General features: G+C 46.0%; 1 protein-coding gene across 2 annotated transcripts; it reads left to right on the top strand.

Annotated features, from left to right (window-relative positions):
- The first annotated feature begins 437 nt into the window (after positions 1 to 437).
- Positions 438 to 22768, top strand: LOC309364757 (E3 ubiquitin-protein ligase TRIM7-like). 2 transcript variants are annotated; one of them, XM_081902631.1, is made up of 7 exons: positions 438 to 1680; positions 9022 to 9117; positions 10279 to 10509; positions 15878 to 15900; positions 16364 to 16476; positions 18462 to 18497; positions 20571 to 22768. In XM_081902631.1, exons 1-7 carry the CDS (start codon positions 1114 to 1116, stop codon positions 21083 to 21085), a joined length of 1581 nt encoding a protein of 526 aa, XP_081758757.1. In that variant the 5' UTR covers positions 438 to 1113; the 3' UTR covers positions 21086 to 22768. The 2 variants fall into 2 exon arrangements, with proteins under 2 accessions (XP_081758757.1, XP_081758756.1); XM_081902630.1 differs by having other exon boundaries at positions 443 to 1680; positions 16361 to 16476.
- Positions 22769 to 23862: the final 1094 nt, after the last annotated feature.

Below are 23862 nucleotides of genomic sequence, written 5' to 3'. Positions count from 1 at the left end.
GGCCATCTGGATGGGAGAGGGACACAACATGGTGGGCTTCAAAGTTCAGTGCGTTGAATTGCACTTGGAAACAAACGTGTGACCAGCGGAGATGACTTAGCATTGGAATACAGTGGTACCTCTGGATGCGAACGGGGTCCATTCCAGAGCCCTGTTCGCATCCAGTACGGAACGCAACCTGCGTGTGCGCGGGTCGCCGCTTCTGCACATGTGCGTGACTGTTAACGACTGCAGTTGGTCTTGCAGGAAAACGAAGTTGCTTAATTGCAACTTATTACCAAACTTAAAACCATGGAGAGACCTGGTCTGAACAGAGACATTGGATTCTTATCTCATTATACATGATTAAGCTATTTTTAGCTATCTCACCCCTTGCTTTTTCCTGTAAGACCACTGCAGTCGTTAACAGTCGTCAAGAGGTTTACCACACCTATCAGCCAATCACCCATTCCCACCACCCTTCTGAGTAACACTCCTGCCCACCCTCTCACTATATATGAGGGTCTGGTGACTTTTGTTTCAGTGTATCTGAAGAAGTGTGCATGCACACGAAAGCTCATACCAATAACTAACTTAGTTGGTTTCTAAGGTGCTACTGGAAGGATTTTTTTTATTTTGTTTAAACTACCGCATACCAACATGGCTACCTACCTGAGTTTCTACAGAATGCCTTTCCCACGTGGCTATTTAGAACCAGGTTTATGATGATGATGATTTATTAAATTTGTATACTGTCCTATACCCGCAGATCCCGGGGCTGTTCACAAGATAAAATCACAATATAAAAACACAAAATAGTTGTGATTAAAAACAATAAAACAACAACCCAATAACACCCCCTTATACATCTGAGACTATTGGAGACAGTGTCCAGATGCAAAGGAATGACTATTCTGGCACGGTGGAGCCTCCTCAGCTCTAATGTTAGAAATGAATCATTATCCCCAACCCTGCTGAGGCAAACGAAATGCCACCCGTCACGCGGGCACGGGAAGCCCAAACGAGGCCTGCTGCTGCTCCTTTTCTCTCCCCTCTTGAAACTCCAAACAGGCCTAAACACTTCGCTTCCCGGTCTTGACTTGTTGCCAATTTAAGAAACCAGAAACTCCTGAGATGACCTCGGGGCACCAGCTGGTTTCTGGCTCGGGAAGGCCCGCCTTGTGTTTCGTGCCAAGCATTCGTTCCCTGTATGCAGTTAAAGGAGAAGAAGACGGTGGAGGAGGAGGAAGAGGCGACGGCACTCCAGCCGGCCAGGAAGGAGCCATGGCTGCCGTCTTCCTGCCAGGTAACCTTCAGGATGAAGCCACTTGCTCGGTTTGCCTGGAGTACTTCAAGGACCCCGTCTCCATCGAGTGCGGCCACAACTTCTGCCGCTCCTGCATCGCCAAGAGCTGGAAGAGCCTGGAGAGCGATTTCCCCTGCCCTCAGTGCAGGGAGGTTTTCAAGGAGAAGAGCTTCAGGCCCAACAGACAGTTGGCCAACATGTCGGAGATCATCAGCCAGTTCATCATGCATGGTGGCAAGGGCCTGGAGGAGGACGGGCTCTGCGAGAAGCACAAGGAGGCCCTCAAGCTCTACTGCAAGGACGACCAGAAGACCATCTGTGTGGTGTGCGACCGGTCTCGGGACCACAGGCCGCACACCGTGGTGCCCATAGAGGAGGCTGCCCAGGAATACAAGGTAAGAGATCTGATGTGCTGGTGTTCTGTGCAGGTGTGGTGGGAGTGGCCCCTAGCTGGATTGCTCACAGGCCTTTAGACGGACATTGTTTGCTGCTAAGAAGACAACCCCTAAAGCTGAGAGGAAAGTTCTCTCCAGAATTTGTGGAAGGGGAGTGGAGGAGAGCAGAGGGGAAGGGACGACAGACCCTTGGATCTCAGGGTTGGACTGCCTTTGGTTTTCGCTTTTCCAGGAGGCCTAGAACAGGAGGCATTGGCGCCTGTCACTCTCTGAGCCCCCTCAGGATGTTGTCATCATCACATCAGAGCCCACCCACCTGTCAAATTTGGCCCACAAGGGGTCCAGGAGTTTATGATCTGGCCTTCTAGCCAGAAAATATTCCCCCTCTCCTGCCTCCGTTACCATATGGCTAGATAGGACCCAGGCAGCATTCTCTCTCTCTCCCCCTGATGCCCCTGGAAGGGCAGGATACAAATATTATTTAAATTGTAAAAGCTCCATGTCGGACTTTGGTTAAAGGCACAGGAGAGAAACTGATCTCAAAAGCTGAAAGCTGCAGGTCTTAAAGATGAACATGGAGAATTTGATTCCATTTGCATTCATGAGCAAACCTAATTTGCACTTTCCAAAGCAGTACGCAACTCAGACACAGCAATCTTCCCAAATTTGCATGTCTCCCAATTTTGCAGCGCAGTTCTCCAGTCACGTAATGTGTACAGATATGCGCGTACTAGAGTAAAGTGTGCATATATCAGTGAAAATAGTATACAGGAATGCATCGTAGAAGAGAAATTGCTTTTCAGAAATGTGTATTTTATACAAAAGTGCACACGAAGTTGTGTCGGTGGGGGGGGGGAATTTGCACTGAAATACTGAGTTTTTACAAGGACATGGTTTTCATTTACAAAAATGCACAAACTGATGTGGAATTGTGGAGGGCAGGCCTTGAGAATAGGAAAAAAATGAGAAGCTGAGAGAAAAATGGACAGGTGTTCCCATCTCTAGTCTGGATGTGGCTTCTTAGAATAGCCAAGCATAGCTGTGCCTGCCTAAATATCTCTGCTCCCTAGTTAGCCCCATTGAGCTCAATGGGACTGACTCCCAGGTATGGGTGCATAGATTGCAACTTGAATTTCCCATTAGAGGGCAGGCATAAGTTGCACCTGTGCTGCCTGTCCTTGTCAGGCAGGAAAAGGTTAAGCAAGTAACCAAATTCCCGATCTATTTCTGGGAGGGAGAGTTCCCAAAGCGGGAATAAGGTCACAGGCTGACACTGTTTCACTGGAGAGCAGGAGTCCAGCTTGCTCTTCGGCTGTGCAGTGCCAATAGCTACTTAAAATAGAATTTACAGCTGATAAAGGAGGGATGGCTGCAGGCTTAGAAAGGCTGGTCCATTGGGGGCCAGTCGTTCTGTGCTTGAGCTACGGGTCCTCCACCAACTTCCCTTCACACAAGTGGTCTTTGCACTGGGGACCACATAACACCGGTCCTGAGAGATCTGCATTGGCTCCCAGTACGTTTCTGAGCACAATTCAAAGTGTCTCCACCCCCATCGTTCAGCCCGGATACTGAGATCCAGCGCCGAGGGCCTTCTGGCGGTTCCCTCATTGCGAGAAGTGAGGTTACAGGGAACCAGGCAGAGGGCCTTCTCGGTAGTGGCGCCCCCCCCCCCTGTGGAACACCCTCCCTTCAGATGTGAAGGATATAAGCAGCTATCCTATCTTCAAAAGGCAGCCCTGTTCAGGGAGGTTTTTAATATTTAATGCTGTATTGTTTTTAACACTTGATTGGGAGCCGCCCAGAGTGGCTGGGGAGGCTCAGCCAGATGGGTGGGGTATAAATATATTATTATTATTATTATTATTATTATTATTATTATTATTTTATTTTGTGGGAATCTGCAGCTGGGTCTCCTTTTTTATTTTTATTTTTAATACAGCTGCTGGGAAGGGGTCCCAATTTACATAGGTACCCAAGGCTGTCTGAAAGCAGTTTTGGCAAAGGGCAGTGATTCAAATTGGGGCTATGGTCTGACTGCACATAACGTAGCAAGCTTGTTGAAGCTATGTTGTTCTGTCATGGGAACTTACAGGGGAACCCCAGGGTTAATGTGATCTGGTGCTTAGAGCAGGGATGGGCTACAACTCCCATCAGCCCCAGACAGCATGGCCAGTGGTCATGGAGGATGGGAGTTGTAGTCCAATGGCACCAGGTTCCCCATCCCTAGGTTAAAGGGATAGGGCTGGTGAGTTGTGGGTTCGAATCCCTGCTCGGCCACAGGGTTTACTGGGTGACCTTGGGACAGCCCCCATTCAGTCTTACCTACCTTACATGGTTGTTGTGAGTTTAAAACAACATGAGAAGAACTCTGGTGGTTCATTCTGTTCTGCATTCAGTTCGACCAGAATTTTCCCTCTGCCTATGGGAAGCCCACACGCAGGAACTGAGAGCAGCAGCACTCCGTCTGTTGTTGCCAAATTACTGTTGCAACCTGAAAGGTGTGTGTGTGTTTTTGTGTAAAACCACATGCCAATATGAGCTTTTTGGAAGAAAGCGAGATCTAAATGAAACAAAATAAAGCTATGCCGCTTTTAGTTTTGTTTGAAGGAAGGTTGGACGTAAATGTAATAAACAAAGAATAGATCAGTGATTTGTTTTTTGAATTGAATTTATTTCCTATCTTTCCTCCCCAAGGGTGGCAAGCAGATACACATTAAAAACACACCAAACCCCTTATTGACAGCTGCACGAATTATTATAGCTAGGAAGTGGAAGGGGCAAGCAGAAAATAAAATGGAAAAAATGTATAAAGAGCTGTGGGATATAGCCGTTAACGATACATTATGTGCCATTAAGGTAAGATGGGGAACATGCAGGAGGAACGAGTTTGAGGAGATGTGGAATGTGTTTGTAGAATTTGTACTTCTGAAACGGAAAGGGGTCAAACCATCACAAGAGGTGTTGAAATTTTGGGAGGTTGGATAGTTACAATGGAATGGTCCCAGTGGTGGGGTGCACATTTTTATTCCTATTTATGTATGATTATTACTTTGTCAAACTAAAATTTTAAAAAAGAAAAAATAATACAGAAAGAAAAGGAAAACAAAGGAAAACATTCCAAAACAGATTAAAACATTCCAAAAACAATTTAAATTAAAAAAATCCCAACAAGCAGTCACAGTAAAAAACTTTCTTCTATCCAATAACCTTGGGGTTGCCAGGAACAATATTCTTAAATAATAATAATAATAATAATAATAATAATGATAATGATAATAATAATTTATACCCCGCCCATCTGGCTGGGTCCCCCCAGCCATTCTGGGCGGCTTCCAACAAAACACTAAAATATAATAACTTATTAAACATTAAAAGCTTCTCTAAACAGGGCTGCCTTTAGATCTCTTCTAAAAGTTTGGTAGTTATTTTTCTGTTTGACATCTGGTGGGAGGGCGTTCCACAGGGCGGGTGCCACTACCAAGAAGGCCCTCTGTCTGGTTCCCTGTAACTTGACTTCTTGCAGCGAGGGAACCGCCAGAAGGCCCTCGGCGCTGGACCTCAGTGTCCGGGCAGAACAATTGAGGTGGAGACGCTCCTTCAGGTATACTGGACCACCAGATGCCTGGGAAAACAGGAATGTTTTCAAATTCCTCCTGAAAGTTAACAAAGGAGACAGGCACAGCTCACTAGGGGAGGGCATTCCACAGCCACCGCTGAAAAACTGTGTGGAAGCAGGAATAACGCAGCCAGTCCCAATGCCACTGTGCCATTGCTCTGATCATTTTTGGAGACCCCTGGCTAATTGCATTAATGTAAAGAAGAAACAAGCATTGGGTGATCAAGTCACAGATCTCCTGGGCAAGGTATATTTTGGCCTTCAGGTTAATTTAGCTAGAGCAGCTACCGCTCCATGCATGAATCGCTGGTTAGTTCCAGGTATCGCTTGCTAATAGGAATGTAGGGAGCTTGTCCACTTGGGCCATCACTTAGCACGGGCAATGCAAACATACCAAGGCTAAGCCTCCTGGCCCGGCTCTGAATGGGAGCCAAGCTGAGAGGTACTAAGGAGCAGGGATCTGTCAGGACCTGCAGATAGCAATGCAAATTGACATTTAGGGCTCCTCTAAATGACCTGTGTATTGAGGCTTCCATAGAGGTTAGACTAGGTCTGATCTTTACTGAGCGTTTGTTCTGATTTATTTGCAGGAAAGGTGGTATCAACAATGACAATTCATCTTGATTGTGCAGGTGTACATGTACAGGTTCACCCCACATTTTTTCAATGCAATTTCCCCATCACTTTCCTAACTGCAAAAAGTCTGCTTTTTATTAATAATAATAATAATAATAATAATAATAATAATAATAATAATAATAATATCTTTATTGTCATTGCCCCCTCTCGGGGACAACGAAATTACTTGGCTGCTCCATCCACCCAGGTAGGGCACTCCACACAAAATCAAAACAACTATAAAAACACTGATTAAAACAATACAGTATAATACAGCAAGGAAGATTAGATGACTTTCAAAGTTCAGGCTTCCCATTCAGGGCCGAGATCGCTCTGGAGAAGAAGCTGTTCTTAAGGCGGCTTGTTCTTGTCTTCATCGTCCTGTATCTCCGTCCCGACGGCAGGAGCTTGAAGAGACAGTGACCAGGATGTGATGGATCTTTTACTATGTCCAGTGCTTTCCTATGGCACCTTGTGGCATAAATCTGCTCTATGGTGGAGAGTGGGCAGCCAACAACGCCAACAACAATAGGTTAGTTGCACAAGGCTGGCAGACCGCTTTAACTGTGCAAACCTACATTTCCTGCAAAATGCAGTCAGTCTAGAAGCAACCTTAAAACATGGCTGCACATTAGTCATCATTTCTCCATGCCTGAGCACATTGAGAAGATGACCCTCCTTTTAATACTCCTTGATGTCTATTGTAGGTCAGTGCATTAAAGTGGTAAGCAGGACTTCATCCAAGCCAGGGATCACTAGGTTTGAACCTCATAACCTGTGTTCGGTATCCATCAGCATTAAGAATGTGAAATAACACAGAGCCAACTGTGGACTGCATCTCCCTTGTCAATCATCATTGTGACAGTGGCCTACGTGAGAATTGTTTCCCCTTCCTCCAAGTCTGAGACTGCAGCTTTGAGCCAAATCTGAGTCCAGAAGCATCTAATTTTAGAAATTAAACATTGGAGGTGTAATAAATCCTTGTCATGTGGTGCTGCCAGTGAAACAGCAAGGCAAAAGCATCGCCTTTCTCTGCTTTCAGCTTCTGAGTGGAGGCAGGATCGCTGGCTTGAAACACCTGGCAACCCTAATGGGCACTGCCAGTTGCAACTCCACACACACACACACACACACACACACTGCCGGATTGACATATAAGCTAAACAAGCTATAGCTTAGGGCCCCGCCCAAAAAAATATAAAGAGCGCCCAAAAAAAAATAAAGAAAAAAACAATCACTTGATGTACATTTCCAAAATATAAGATAAAAAACAAATAAAATAAAACCTACTGACAGCAACAGTGTTTTGTGTTGTGTAGGCTCCTAGGATTTAAGTCATGGGCCCTGCCTGCTAGCCTGCTCCCTAAAATATCACTGGTTTGCTCATTTCTGTATATAGGGTGCCTACATTCTGCACGGACTGGTTGCATGGCAACATGTGCAAATGGCTGTAGATACCTATTAGGTTCATAAATTACCAGATAGCATATATTCAACACAAAAAACAGTGACAATTTGTTGTTGACAAAGGACAGCTGGGCATATAAAGGGCCCCATTACCTTCAGTAGCTTAGTGTCTCATCAAACCTAAATCTGGCCCTGCGTATGTGTGTGTGTGCGCACACACACTTGTTGTTTAGTCGTTTAGTCGTGTCCGACTCTTTGTGACCCCATGGACCAGAGCACGCCAGGCACTCCAGTCTTCCACTGCCTCCCGCAGTTTGGTCAAACACATGCTGATAGCTTCGAGAACACTCCAACCATCTTGTCCTCTGTTGTCCCCTTCTCCTTGTGCCCTCCATCTTTCCCAACATCAGGGTCTTTTCCAGGGAGTCTTCTCTTCTCATGAGGTGGCCAAAGTATTGGAGCGCACCCACCCACACCTACTCAAATTTCTGCAAATGTACAAGTTGCTGTCAGGGATGGCGTGGTCCTGGGGGGGGGGGGTTCCAATGAATTATGCAATACCTGGCGTTCCTCTTGCCAATAGGATTTCCCACTTTTATCAGACTGGAGAGATCCTGGTTCAATTCCTCACTCACCATGGACCCCAAATGGGTGACTTATCACAATCTCTCGGCCTACTCTATTTCACAGGGCTGTTTTATAAGGATAAGGTGGGTGGAATTATTGCAGAACAGCTGGAGCCCCCTGGAAGAAAGCTGGGATAAAAATCCAGTAAATAAACAGAATGCCGTGGTTGCTCGAGAAGCAGCAATTCTGGAGGTTAAGCCTTCTGCATCACTGTCCCTCCAAGATTTCTGTGCCTGGATTCCCGCTTAATGCAACTCCTTCTCATCAGTAGCATTGGACCCTGCCTTAAACTGAGACAGACCATTGGTCCATCTAGGTTGGGGTTATGTATTATGTTCTCACCCTGGCCAAAAGGAGTATCGTCTATGTAGTTTTCACTCAGGTCCACGTCAGTTTAGGTGGGAAACCCTACTTTAGGTGGGAAACCCTGGGTTGTTGTTGCTACAATGTTGACAGCCGGCTGCCTATAAAAGCAGGCCGGCTGAGCTGTTTGCTGTTCAGTTTTCTGTTCCAGCTTATAAAATAAAGAGCTGCTTTGAAGAATCGCTGTGTCTGATATGTTCACCCACAACATAACAGTTGGTACTGTTTTTATGGCCGTATATATAGCCAGAGTCTTTCTCAGAGAGCAGGTCTTTCCCACCTCTACCAGCTGGATGTTAAACTTGTAATATTTTGCATGCAAAATGCATGCCGTTTTTATACAGATGGTGAACTGCAGCCTGATGCAGCAAAAATATGTGATGGGACTAACTGACTAATAATAATAATAATAATAATAATAATAATAATAATAATAATAATAATAATTTATTTATACCCCGCCCATCTGGCTGAGTTTCCCCAGCCACTTTGGGCAGCTTCAAATCAAGTGTTAAAAACAATAAAGCATTGAATATTAAAAATTTCCCTAAACGGCTGCCTTTTACCGGTACTTTATCTCTCACTTATCAGTATAAATCTGTTTGTTGGTTCCAGGTATGGATTGCACTTTCTCCTGCAGAACAGATCCCAAAGTACACGAAAAATGTAGGAACTTTTTTTAAAATCAATTTTATGTTTTTGGATCTTAGGAACAAATTCAGGCCCGTTTGGATTTCTTGAAGAAAGAGAGACAGGAGCTTCTGGAATTCAAAACACAGGACGACAAGAAAAGCCAAGACCTTTTGGTGGGTATCAGTTGTTACTTACAAGCTGGCAAATGGGTACAGCATTGACTCAGATGAGGGTGTATAATATAACAGAGCTGAAAAGGGTTGAATGGGGGGGGCCTGCTCTTTTGCCGTTCATAACAGCTTTATATTGTGATGATGTGTAGAGCTGGTAAAGCAGAGAAGCATTATCATGCACTGCACAGGTCTGTCCATCTAGCTGCTCTTGAAGGCGCAGAGCATGCCAAGAATTTGAATTTGAAAATGTTGAATTTGAAATCCCGCAGTCAAGCATTGCTACACAGAGAACAGAGGTCTTTGGCTACAGCCTCACTCAGAAGAGAGAATATAAATATGCTTTAACATTGCTTCTGGGTTACATGACAGTAGAATACAAGGGGTATCTGGATGAGTTCCACAGCAACAGGTTCACAGCCAAAGACCTCTGTTCTGTGTGCCAATTGACTTCATGGGCAGGCACCTTGGTTATGTGGCTGGTTAAAGCAGTTTCAACTCATAACAGAGCATAAATTTACAGTGCGGATGACAAACTAGGTGAAAGGTTAGGAGTGTCCCTTGTAATTTTTGCAAATTATAAGTCTGTTCCTTATCCTCTGCTGCCATCTATTGTTTGTAGTTATTTATCATTAATCTCCATCTACAGCCTTTGTGGAAGCGAAAAGATGCTTCCTGGATGCTTCCCTTTTGGGGGACGGGATTCAAATCACATACCGGCAAATTCAGGTTACACGATTAAAGTGGATTTGGAGCTTGTAAGCAACTAGCCTACATCCCATAATGCTTTTTGCAATAAGGAAAGTGATGGCAACATGTATTGGAAAGTGTAAGTCTGTCTGCCGCCCCAAAACACGACAGTAGATGCCCTCACTTGTAATTTAAGGAGAGGCTCTTTTTAAAGGCAGAGTAACGGTAAGGTTACAGGTTTTAGGGGGTCAGTCTGGATGACATCCAGGGGTCCCTTACAAACCTGTGATCCTGTGTAGATGAGGTTAGAATCTATAAGAGGCAAGCGGCCAAACCAAAAACCTCAAAACCACCATTCTGAAGGGCCCTTTTATTGACACCATTCTGACGTTAGTTGGCCAAAGTTGTGTTTTGAGACTGTTTGGTGGTGTTAGCCCTTCTGCTAACAGGCCGTCTTGTTTTTGTTTCTTTAAGAAAACCATAGAGACTGAGAGACAGAAGGTCCTCTCTGAATTTGAAGGGATGCGCCAGTTTCTGCATGAACAAGAGCAGCTTCTTCTGGGTCAGCTGGACAAGATGGAGAAGGGCATCACCAAGAGGCAGAACGAGAACATCACCGAACTCTCCAAGGAGATTTCTCTCCTCAACAAACTCATTGCTGACCTGGAAGACAAAATCCAAGAGCCAGTGCTTGATTTCCTCAAGGTAAAACTTTCCAAAAAAAAATTACGCATGCATCCCAGAACCTTTGTGCAAAGCCAAGCCTATTATCACCCGCATCGCTTATAAATTATCTGACACACTGCACCACGATAGATGTCTGGATGTGTACACACTTGCAGAACTTGCATGACCTGTTGTACTTTCTTGATCAAGTACTTAGAAACCTCGCCTCAGGAAGGTGCTTTCCTCAAGCAAAGTAAAAGTCATGTTCTCCCTGCCTTGGCAGTGCTGGTTTTGACCAGAATATTGACATTTAGGGTGGTCTCCTAGGCCACATTCATGCCATACTTTTAAAGCACCATGATGCCACTTCAAACAGTCGTATAAAGGTAAAGGACCCCTGAGATTAAAGTCCAGTCGCAAACGACTATGGGGTTGTGGCGCTCATCTCGCTTTACTGGCCGAGGGAGCCGATGTTTGTCCGCAGACAGTTTTTCCGGGTCATGTGGCCAGCATGACTAAGCCGCTTCTGGCGAACCCAGAGCAGCGCATGGAAACGCCATTTACCTTCTCGCCGCAGCGGTATCTATTTATCTACTTGCACTGGTGTGCTTTCGAACTGCTAGGTTGGCAGGAGCAGGGACCAAACAACAGGAACTCACCACAATTGGGTGGATTCGAACCGCTGGCCTTCCAGTCAGCAAGCCCAAGGCTCAGTGGTTTACACACCACAGCGCCACCCATGTCTCAAACAGTCATAGCTTCCGCCAAAGAATTCTGGGAGCTGTAGTCTGTTAAGGGTGCTGAGAGTCGTTAGGAGAATCCTATTCCCCTCACAGACTACAGTTCCCAGAGTTCCTTGGGAAGAAGGATTGATTGTTAAGCCACTCTGGAGATTGTAGGTCATGGAGGCGGGTCTCTCCTAACAACTCTTCATTAAGGGTGCTGAGAGTTGCAGGCGAAGCTTTTTACAGCACAAACTGAAGCATTATCACTTGCTAACATCTGCGGATTGAGCAGCTGTCAAAAGCAGAGGAGCCAGGGAGTTAGGAAGAATGTCGGTCGCCCTGACATCTGCAACAAATTGAATTAAAACAGGACTGAGTTTCTTTTGATTCAGAAACAATATTTTCTGATTTCTGTATTTTTGGAGAAAAATACTCCCCCTCACCTCCATCACTTGAAAATTGCTTTGCAGAAAAGCTGTGCTCTGTGGTGTTGATTTTTAAGCCTTGATTTTTCTGTTTGCCACCGTTCTCAAGTTGCACCTAATGTTCCCATGCCAAGCAGTTTCTTTGACCTATTTAAAGGCTGCAGAATTCCTCACTGAGGATGGCTGTAGCCTAGAAACCTGGGCTGTGGTCTCTTTCTATACATAGCATACTGTACTAAGGACATCATCACGATCATGAGAAAGACCACTACACACACACACACACACTTTTATTAACTTTCAACATTTTAAACATATACAGTAAAAAAACATTTTTGTCTTTTCTCTAATTTTTGCCAGCATCCCACCCCTTTTCCAATAGAGTTGCTGTTTTTCTTCTGCTGCTGCACCCAGTCTTCTCCCTATCAAATATAACACCAGGTCCATGTTATATTTTAACCACCACTCCACAAATGGTGGGCAATTCTGGTATGAACATTGGTGGCGGTGTGGTGGCTGTGGACTAAACACTTGAACACCCTTTCTGCGGGCTTCCAGCCCTTCTCCAGACAGCTGCCGCTATACACAGAAGTCAGCTGTCAGGAATTGCAGCAGAAAAACCCTTTTAAAAAGCGTTTGTGACTCCTGCATCTATATGGCGGTAGATGGAGCAGGATGGAGTGGCAACTAGAAAACCAGAATGTCCTACACTAAGGCGATCCTTCCGTTAGGACAAGTGCTTAGGTTTGCCAGATGCAATGACCCTTGCCCTGATCCACAGGCCCAAAGGAGGTGCCTGTTGAAGTGTAGGTGGGTTCCCACGAGGAACACAGTGATAACAGCAAGAACCTTTGTTGAACTAACAGAACTGGACAACAGGGGCAAAGCAACTTCTTATATACATTTCTGAAGGCCTGGGCCACTCCCACTCCCAACGTGATTGGCTATCTAAACTTCCAGGCTGCGAATCATGACTCAGAGTTCGAGGGCCAATGACATAAGCCCAAATACTGAATACGTCCCGTGATTGGATATCACGTATCGAATCAGAACACAGGGGCTCAGAATCCTTAGTCCAGAGCAGGCACCCCCAACCTGCAGCCCTCCAGATGTTTTGGCCTACAACTCCCATGATCCCTAGCTAACAGGACCAGTGGTCAGGGATGATGGGAATTGTAGTCCAAAACATCTGGAGGGCTGAAGGTTGGGATGCCTGGTCCAGACTCAAGCTCAGGCAAACACAAACTGTGGAATACATAACACCTTTGCAAGTGGTTTGATGCAGGGGTACCAAAGAAGGAGGCCAGAAATGCCAGAGGGATACCCCTCTCCGACGCTGGGATCCAGTGCTGCGAGCAGGCTGCAGCTCCACCCCACAGCTCACCCCACACACCCTGGTTGGCTATTGCAGAAGTTACGCTGCTGGGGCAAACACAGAAACAGCAAATGTCTGTCATGACTCTCTACTCCTGGGCAAACATTTTATGCATTACCTGTACAGAAAACTGTCGCCAATGAAGGGGGAGCAGGAGAAATCTTAAACATGTAGCAGAGTTTCCAAAAAACAGACCAGAGGCAATTGTACTTCATCCAGCAGAGCTTTACTTTCTACTGAAGGCAAATGAGCCTAAATGGTCACAAATCCAGTGTAATCAGGATTGGCACAGTCCATAAAAATTCACTTGCAGCAAAAAACAATAAAACTTACACTTAAAAGAGTTTATAATCAGAACTATTCAGAATAGGAAAAATATCTACCGTACATATCAGATCAAATACTTTCTGTACAAAGAAATGGAGACTGACAAAAACGCCATAATCTCCCATCGGCCAGAATCTCCCCTCGGTCCACAGGTGGCAGGCATCGAACTCTGTCTCCTCTTCCTAGGCCAATAGCCAAACGTGCCAAGACAACAGAGATAAGCATGGCATCAAAGCAGGCCAATTAGCATATATCAAAGCAAACGGATAAACATAGTGAGCTCATTCTTGCATCAAATACTAATTAGTCTCTAGGTTATCTTGACTACCAAGATGGCCTTTACAGGCCTTAAGGAACAAATATTCACCGTTTGGTTCTACACAATCCTCCTCTCTTCCCCCTGCATGCTGTTCCAGGGTGTCAAGGACTGGCTGGATGCAGAGGAGTGGTGGGAGGCAGCCGCTGGGAGACCCTCATGGGAACCCCCAGGGGAAGAAGGCTCAGAGCCCGGGGATTGGTGGTGGGACGACAGTGAGTGGCCAGAGGGAGCAGACCGGGAGGAGGAGGAGGAGGTGTCAGAAGCTAAAGAGGTAACAGGGTTTAGTGAGCAGGGATATTCCGACAATTGAAGAATGGCAACAGAAAGTATTGGAGTATGCGGAAATAGCAAGGCTAACTGGAAGAATCCGATAGCAGGATGATGCGAAATTCCAAAGAGTGGTCCAAATTTATGGTATACTTAGAGAAATCTGTACAGTGGTACCTCGGGTTACATACGCTTCAGGTTACAGACTCCGCTAACCCAGAAATAGTACCTCGGGTTAAAAACTTTGCTTCAGGATGAGAACAGAAATCATGCGACAGCGGCATGGTGGCAGCAGGAGGCCCCATTAGCTAAAGTGGTGCTTCAGGTTAAATACAGTTCCAGGTTAAGAACGGACCTCCAGAACGAATTAAGTACTTAACCCAAGGTACCACTGTACATAAATAAAGACACTCACAGGACTGAAATGAAACTCATAATGTTTATTGTAAACATTTGGTTAGACCACAAGATGCAATGCTGTGATATAATAAGGAATGTATGTCTAAAGTAGAATACAAAAATTTATTAAGGAATTATAGACATTTATAGATGTATATATAGCAATCACGCTTAAGTAAGAGCAATGTAGAGAAGTCAGAAGAGGGGTGGAGGGAAGTTAATTCGGATAAGATATAGATTGAAAGGAGAATAATATTGTTAAGCTGTATAGTGTTTAAGATACAGTGGTGCCCCGCAAGACGAACGCCTCGCAAGACGGAAAACTCGCTAGACGAAAGAGTTTTCCGTTTTGGAGGTGCTTCGCAAAACGAATTTCCTATGGGCTTGCTTCGCAAGACGAAAATGTCTTGCGAGTTCCTGCGGGGTTTTTTTTCCTTCCCCCCCTTGTTCTAAGCCGCTAAGCCGCTTATCCGATAAGCCGCTAATAGCGCTAATAGCGCTAATCCACTAATCCGTCAATGGGCTTGCTTCGCAAGACGAAAAAATCGCTAGACGAAGAGACTCGCAGAACGGATTATTTTCGTCTTGCGAGGCACCACTGTATTAGGAAAAAATTACTGGGGGGGGGGAAACACCAGGGTTTAGTGAGCAGGAAGAGGCAGAGGCGGAGACTGGAGAGGAGGGGGTCCAAGAGGCTGCTAGGGTGCCAGGGAGTCTCCTCCTCCTGCTGTGACCTGCTCCCCTCTCCCCTGGTCTCCCAGAGCCCAAAGAGGTATGAAGAGGGTGGAGCAAAGGCAGACAAGGCGTCGGAGTCTTGGGTTGCTTGGGAAAGACCATGGGGAGGAGGAGGAGGCTTAGAGAGCTGTGGGAAGGCAAGGACCTTCCATCCTCGCAAGTGCCTCATTGGGGCAAGATCCACGGGGAAGAATTGCTGGGCTCACTAGGCCCAAGCTGCTGTTTCTTTGAAAAAGTTAAATTCACTAACACCTTGTGAGTTACTGCTGATCTGCTACCGATACCCACCCTGACACCACCACCGCTCAATTTGATTGCTGGGTGGGGTGAGAAGATGGGGGAAGCCCTCTTGCGAGAGCAGAAATTGTGTGGGGTTCTGCTGCCGCGACTGGTTAGGTGAATCCCACCCATTGCTTCTGGAATTTATGTGAATAAAAGGGGAAGCAATTGCAGGGGGTTGGACTACATGGCCCTTTGGGTCCCTTCCAGCTCGACGGTTCACATTCAATAATGGAATGGAATGAAACGTGTTAGACGACTGCTCTTCCCCCAACCCTCTTTCCCTCCCCTCTCCTGTTTCCAGTGTGGTGTAGTGGTTAAGAGCAGTAGACTCGTAATCTGGTGAACCAGGTTCGCTTCCCTGCTCCTCCACATGCAGCTGCTGGGTGACCTTCGGCCAGTCACACTTCTCTGAAGTCTCTCAGCCCCACTCACCTCACAGAGTGTTTGTTGTGGGGGAGGAAGGGAAAGGAGAATGTGAGCCGCTTGGAGACTCCTTCGGGTAGTGATAAAGCGGGGTATCAAATCCAAACTCTTCTTCTTCTTTCTCTTCCAGGATGTGACAAGTGCCCTGATCAGGTACGGAGCTGCAATTTCACCCCCTCTTTGTTCTTTGTTCATGAACCAACTGAAAGGTCAGTGTCAGCCATTCAGGGAAGCAGAGTCTCAGAGTCATATTCTGCAGGCTGCAGCCTAGATGACTCTCTCGGGTCATTTCAAATCCCAGGCTCCTTATAACCACTTTGAGTGTGAATATGATCCCACCCTCCCAATCTCAGCTTTCCATCACCTACACAGGCAGCCAGACTGGCAGCTCTCAGACAGAAATAGGGAATGTAGGGAGGGCTAGGGAGAAGGAAGAGTTATTTTCTTGTTTATTTGTGCAGCAGCGAAGCCACCGGGGTGAAGTTCGACCCTTGAAGCCTCATATGTAAAAAACCAAAACAAACAAATCTCTTAAACTGGGAGGCAAAGCTTTGCTCTTTTGTCTGTCGTAACTCTCAGTTCAGTAACTCTTCTAATTTTCGCAACCTGTCAGGAGCGATGACCTTAAATGTCAGAGGCCGGTTCCCGTTTCTTCTGACATGAAGGGCCACACCTGCAATTTCTCTCTGAAGACCGTGGTCCTCAAGGGAGTGCTAAAGAAATTCAAAGGTAAAGAGAAGCAACACCTCTCCGTTCGAATCCATTCTCGGTATTTTAGCATCTGAAAGCGGAAGCGTTGGCTTGTGGCATGCAATGGCCCAGCACAGAGCAGTCTCTTTCAGTCTCGATAACAATTTGCATTATTGATTTTACAGAACACCAGTGGCGTAGCGTGGGGGGTGCAGGGGGGCCCGGCCGCACCGGGCGCAACATCTGGGGGTTAGGGTTAGGGGGCGCAAATCCACGGGTTAGGGGGTGCAAATTACTTGCCTTGCCCCGGGTGCTGACAACCCACGCTACGCCACTGCAGAAGACAGCCTGAAAGAACTGCTTTCTTAATTGACTAGCGCAGGGGTTGTCAGCCTGGTCCATACCGCCCACTAGTGGGTGTTTCGGGGTTCTGCGGCACAAGCCGTATCCTCCTTCCATTGAACACTGGTGGGCGGTAAGGAAATTTTTCCAGCAAGAAAGATGCATTAGTGGGCGGTAGGTATAAAAAGGTTGACTACCCCTGGACTAACGGGATGCGCTTTTGCAGTGCAGCGATGGCCTCTGTGGTAGCTGGATTTTCTGAAAGGCTTTAGACAAATTCAAACTGGTAGCCAGCAATTTGTGGGGTGCCTGCTCTGTATTCTTATCTTGCACCGGACAGGGGTGGGATTTGCTGCCTCTGCCAAAGGCTATTAATCATGGTGGCCGTAAGGAGCAGCCTCCATGTTCAGAGGGAGGGGGCAATAACAGGGGGGGGGAGCAGCTGCCTCCATGCCCCGCTTGCGGCCTTCCCAGAGGACTCTGGGTGGTCACTGCTGGAATCAGAATGCTGTACTACAGGGGTGGAGAACCTCTGGCCTCTGGTCTTAAATTGGGCTTCCTGGTCCCATCATTTGGCCAGTGAGGTCGTTTTGGCCTAGCCACGCCCACCTGCCCTACACCTGGCATCAGGTATGGGGCAGGTAAAGAGACAGCAGGGTTGGGGGCGGGGAGGTTGCAGGTAACCTTTTCAGCAGCACCTATGAAGCCCCATGCACCAGGTTTTGCAAGCCCCGACAATCAGCTGATGCAGAGAGCTGTAACCAGCAGATCTGGAACATGGAACAAGTTGGTCTGTGCCAGCCTTCATCAAGCTGATGCCCTCCAGATAATTTGGACTACAACTCCCATCAGCCACTGGAAGGCGCCAGCTTGGGAAATACTGGTATATGCCATTGACAATATTTGTTTATGACACAGAGGTTATTAACAGTTTCCATTCTCTTGTATGGGTGTGTGTGTGTTTGGGTACAGTCATACCTCATGTTACATTTGCTGCAGGTTGCGCATTTTTAGGTTGCATCCTGCGGCGACCGGGAAGTACCGGAAAGAGTTACTTCCGGCTTTCACCGCTTGCGCATGCGCAGACGTGCAAAATGACGTCACGTGCATGCGCAGAAGCGGCGAATCGCCACCCGCGCAGGCACAGACGCAGGTTGCGTTCTGCTCATGTTGTGAACGGGCCTCCGGAACGGATCCTGTTTGCAACCGGAGGTACCACTGTACAGTGTACTTCAGGTTACATACACTTCAGGTTACATACACTTCAGGTTACAGACTCTGCTAACCCAGAAATAGTACCTCGGGTTAAGAACTTTGCTTCAGGATGAGAACAGAAATCGTGCAGCAGCAGCGCGGCGGCAGCAGGAGGCCCCATTAGCTAAAGTAGTGCTTCAGGTTAAGAACAGTTTCAGGTTAAGTACGGACCTCTGGAACATATTAAGTACTTAACCCGAGGTACCACTGTATATGCATATCCAGGGAGCTGATTGTAACTGCAAGAGAAGTGAAATTACACACACACACACACACACACACACACACTGCAAAAAAACCTGTGTACCCAATGAAAAGTAGTGGGTACTGTATAGTATAATATGTACGTATATGGTGTTTGGACAGAATCTCTTTCCGCTGTTCCTAGTTAGCCCTGATTTTCATTAATGGGCTTCCTCTTCTTTCAGATCACCTGCGGGATGAATTGGGGAAAGGTGAGAAAGGTAAGTGCTGGTAGTTAGCTAGATTTTCTGAAGAACCAGATCATACACCTGAATGTTCAAAGCAGACGTTGTGTGTGTTAATACGTATATCCAGAAATGAGTTTCAAGGGTTGTTTTTCAAGGCATGTAATAAAAACTCTGCCAGTCTCCTGTATTCTCTGTTTTCAGTAATGTCACTGAATACAGTCATAGCTCAAAAGCTCATGGTCGCGCATTGGCTTTGGGCAGAAGTGTATTGGGAAAGTGGTGGACACTCGAATCAGAAGCTGAAAGGCCACCTGTCAGGGATTATGTAATATAGCGGTTGGTTTCCCAGCCTAATTAAGGGTGGAGCAAAGTGAGAATGCTTGAGCTGTATGAAGAACCTAGGACAGAAATGCCCACACCGTACATTTAAAGCACATTCAACTCCTATTTAAATTGTGTGGCTTTACCCAAAGAATCATGGGAAGTGCAGTTTACACACACCCCGAGCTATAATTCTCAGGGCTCTTAAGTTCTCTGAATTTTTAGGGAGGGAGAGTCCTGTGGTTTAAACGTACGTTGAATGTGCATTCAGTGTATGCTGTGATCCTAATTTACTTATCTCATGTCTCTGTGTTTCATCCCAGCACAACCTATTTAAAACATTATTATTTAAATTTGTCTACTGCCCTATACCCGCAGGTCTCAGGGCAGTTCACAAGATAAAATCACAAGATACAAGCACAAAATACACAATTAAAATAAAAACAAAAAAAGACTCCAACACATTTAAAAAGGGCATTGGATGTCCAAATTGTGAAACCTGTCATAGGAATTCTAAGGTCTCAAATACAGAATAAATGTTGATGATTGCATAAGATAAACATACATAAATATATAGGCCACATGTCTAAAATAGTACAGGAGAGCAATCCAAAAGCATCTTGGCTCTTCTAAAATCTCTAAATATTTCCTCTGCCTCCTTAATCCCCTTTGCCTGAGAACTGGTAGGCAGATAGCAACCAGGGGAAGTTCCTGAAGGAATTCCTCTCCTTTACCCAGTGCCTTTTTTTTCTTTTAAAAAAAATGTTTAGGGGTACTCTCATTTTGACTCAAAAAAAAAAAATCACCATTTTATAGCTCAAACTGGGAAAAATAAATACAGTTAATGGACAATAGTACAGAAATTCACAAAATTTACCCCTGCGTCCCCGCAAAAGAAAGCACTGCCTATATCTTTCAACCTCCTTTTTATAATTAATGTTGGCCCAGATAATAATTGTTAAATAGTGGGTAGACATAGCAGACGATGCAGCGATTTCTCCAAAGCAGCTCTTTATTTGTAAGCTGGAACAGAATGTAGGTATGTTTGAATATTTTAAAGGATTGTATGAAATGTATGTTAGTATGCTTCTATATTCGCAATATGTGTGTATTAATGCTGAATTATTTTAAAAATAAAAAAAGATTTTTTAAAAAAGGAACAGAACTGCACAGCGAACAGCTCAGCCGGACTGCTTTTATAGGCAGCCGGCTGTCAACATTGTAGCAACAACAACCCAGGGTTTCCCACCTAAAGTAACTGACGTGGACCTGAGTGAAAACTATATACATGATACTCCTGGTGGCCAGAGTGAGAACTTCAATAAATAATAATAATAATAATAATAATAATAATAATAATAATAATTTATACCCCGCCCATCTGGCTGAGTTTCCCTAGCCACTCAGGGCGGCTCCCACTCGAGTGTTAAAAACAGTACAGCATTAAATATTAAAATATTAAAAACTTCCCTAAAGAGGGCTGCCTTCAGGTGTCTTCTAAAAGTCAGAATGTTGTTTATTTCCTTGACATCTGATGGGAGGGCATTCCACAGGGCGGGCGCCACTACCGAGAAGGCCCTCTGCCTGGTTCCCTGTAACCTCACTTCTCTCAGGGAGGGAACCGCCAGAAGGCCCTCGGCATTGGACCTCAGTGTCCAGGCTGAACGATGGGGGTGGAGACGATCCTTCAGGTATACTGGGCTGAGGCCAGTATATGCTCTTCCTGTTAATTTTCTCTGTTGTTCCCGCGGGGGGTTGACTTAACGCTCTTATCCTGCCTCCTAGAGGAGCTGCTCCTGGACCCAGAGACGGCCAACCACCTCCTCATCCTCTCGGCGGACCTCAAGGGAGTGAGGATGGGCTGCCGAAAGCAAGATCTACCTGACAACCCCAAGCGCTTCGACACCAACTCCCGCGTCCTGTCCACTGAGGGTTTCAAGTCGGGGAGGCATTACTGGGAGGTAGAGGTGGGGTCTGCCGACGGCTGGGCCTTTGGGGTGGCCAAGGAGTCGGTGCGCAGGAAAGGCTTGACCCAGTTTAGCCCTGAAGAGGGCATCTGGGCATTGCAGCAAACGGGAGGGCGGTATTGGGCAGTCACAGTTCCCAAGCGCACCCCGATTTTCATGCCCGAGAGGCTCCACAAAGTGAGGGTTTACTTGGACTACGAAGGGGAAGAGGTGTCCTTCTACAACGCTGACAACATGCAGCACATTTTCACCTTCAACGTCGCCTTTACGGAGAGGGTGTTCCCCCTCTTCTCCGTTTGCTCCACTGTCACCTACATTAAACTTTGCTCCTGAGAGCAGCAGGGTGCTTCGTTCCAAGATGGTGGGCAGCTACATTATTTGCGCGCAATGAAAAGCATAGCCCGCTTGCTTTCGATGCCAAGGCATCCGTCCCTGGGGGCCACCACTGAGGAGGGCCTCGTAGTCACATAACCTTGTGATGGCTGCAGGAAAAGTGCTTTGGGGGCGGGAAATGCCTTTAGAGAGCCAGTGTAGTGTAGTGGTTAAGAGCGGTGGACTCGTAATCTGGTGAACCAGGTTTGCGTCTCCGCTCCTCCACATGCAGCTGCCGGGTGACCTTCGGCTAGTCACACTTCTCTGAAGTCTCTCAGCCCCACTCACCTCACAGAGTGTTTGTTGTGGGGGGGGAAGGGAAAGGAGAATGTGAGCCGCTTTGACACTTCTTAGGGTAGTGATAAAGCGGGATATCAAATCCAAAATTCTTCTCTTTAAACTGTCATGGCTTACCCCCAAAGCATTCTGGGAGCTGTACTTTGTTAAGGGCGCTTTAGGAGACGTTAATTCCCCTCACAGAGCGACAGTTTCTGGAGTGGTTTAACAAACAACCCTTTTAATCACCATTAACTAATGCAGAATGAGTACTGTATTGGCTACAACGGGCAAAACATCCTCCTGTTTCTCTCCCTGACATTACGTGGAAACATTAATGTTTTGGATTCAAATTTTACACTATGACTTTGTGTCAGGGTTTGTCATTTCTTTAATCTGCATTGGATCGGTTTGACTATCAACATACAGTCAAACCTCGGTTGTCGAACCTAATCCGTTCCGGAAGACTGTTCGACTTCTGAAACGTTCGGCAACTGAAGTGTGGCTTCTGATTGGTTGCAAGAGTTTCTTGCACTCAATTGAAAGTCGCGTTGGACATTCAGGTTCCGAAAAATGTTCAAAAACTGGAGCATTTACGTCCAGATTTTTGGCATTCAGGAGCTAGAGGCATTTGGGAACCAAAGTTTGACTGCACAGACTTAAACTGACCCAAGTCATTCCTCCTTCACTGCGAGGGATGTGAAGGGTCCCTACCAGAGACTCATTGATGCCCTCACCAAACTAGAACCCCCAGAATTCTTTGTTGGAGGCAGACCATTGACCTAGCATAACCCTGAAAACCGTTTCTAGAGATATGCATTGTCTCATCTGGGAAGACTCAAATGGTTTGCATCATACATACATCATTTGGTTTTCTATACCTACTTTTTAAAATTCTGCAGCACGGAGCTTGACCGCATGATGACGAGCGTTTTGAAACTTGATGATTGTTGAAAGGCCTTTGCAAACAGTACCTGTGGATATGGCCCAATCCCTCCCTCTCTCTTTCTGTCTTTGCCTTCCTACATTCAAGCTCTCTGGCTAGGCTTAGCCATTGTTGGAAGCGTTCAAGGGGTGCTTAAGTTGCTCGTTATCTAAATATGACCTTGGAATGTGCCCACAAATTCCATCTATTTGCAGGATGGAACTACCAGTAGTTTGTTTAGCTTGAGCAAGGGCAAGGAGACTTGAAAGACAGTTTGACTGACAGATTTGCTATGAGGTTGAGCTTATTTTGGGGGGAGCGGGGTTTTATGGCCCTGATGCAGCTGTGAACCTAGAACTGCTCTCCCGTGTACTTGCTTCTGTGCCTCTGTAATCCTCCTTGCTCAATTTGTACATTTGTAAATAAATTGGTTAGTACAGAGACACCATAAGTGTGTATTGATCTTTTCTCTGAAGGAAACTTCCCTTGACTGGGGGGGGGGGGAGGAGGATGAAATAATCTTTTTAAAATTACCGACACCTTTTAAATAACTGACATCAATGCATTTGGTATCATTACAGTCAACCATTAGCCATTTCCCACCCATATGGTTCTGCTTTCATGCCTTCTTCCTCAGAAGAAGACAGATTGTTGCTCAAAGGCTGATATTCAATCTTGTACGCATCATGGGCATAGCAAGAATTTTTGTTAGGGGCAGGCAGGCTTTTTGTTAGCGGGGGCAGAACCTCCGTTAGCTATGTATTTTTATTGATTTTTGTTGATGGGGGGGGAGCTGCCCCTTCCCGCCCCTACTTGGCTGCGCATTATTGCTTTTTAATTTATTTAATTGATTTATTACCCTGACCTTCACCATAAGGTTTCAGAGCAGGTTGCATCAATTTCAAAATGCAACATTAAAAACAGTTTAAAACAAATGAACAAACAAATGCTACCTTTCAGGCTAGAGAAAGCCTATTAGGATGCGAGGACAGCATCTAATTAAAATATGGCCTACATTAGAAAGCATTGGGCACAAATTGGTCTGAGTGGAAATACAGAGTGCTTTGGTATCCTAAGTTCCTGTTAAGTTGTGGGCGAACATATCAGACGACACAGCGATTCTTCAGATAGCTCTTGTTTATTCACAGGCCAGAACAGAACTGAGCTGAAGGGTTCAGCCAACCTGCTTATATAGAGTTCAGCTACAAGGCAACAGCAACAACTTTCTGTAACTATCCAATCACTAAACGTCACTTTCTATTCCTTATTTGCATATGTGGACCTGAGTGAAAACTATCTACGGTATCCCCCTGCTGGCCCAGGGTGAGAACTTCAGTACACAGCAGTTCCTTCATTGCTCCTTTTCACATCCAACTACTCCAGAGGCAGGAAGTTCCCCAAGTGGAGAAATCTCTCTGTAGATGTCTTAGTTACAATACATGGGAACTAAGGCTGCGTGCACAACATAAAGTACATTTGCCCCCCAAGAATCCTGGAAGCTGAAATATGTTAAGGGTGATGGGAACTGAGCATTGAC

The sequence above is a fragment of the Podarcis melisellensis genome (assembly GCF_964234715.1).
Source record: "Podarcis melisellensis genome assembly, chromosome: 2".
Lineage (NCBI taxonomy): Eukaryota > Metazoa > Chordata > Lepidosauria > Squamata > Lacertidae > Podarcis > Podarcis melisellensis.
Note: the sequence above shows the minus strand (reverse complement) of the source record. Positions and strands in the feature narration are given on the sequence as shown.

Bases quoted from the DNA above. Each gene is read 5' to 3' on its own strand.
- LOC309364757 (XM_081902630.1), top strand. From the start codon at position 1,114: ATGACCTCGGGGCACCAGCTGGTTTCTGGCTCGGGAAGGCCCGCCTTG. The intron at 1,681-9,021 runs GTAAGAGATCTG...TTTGGATCTTAG, and splicing joins AGGCTGCCCAGGAATACAAG to GAACAAATTCAGGCCCGTTT. The intron at 15,901-16,360 runs GTACGGAGCTGC...GCAACCTGTCAG, and splicing joins GTGACAAGTGCCCTGATCAG to GAGCGATGACCTTAAATGTC.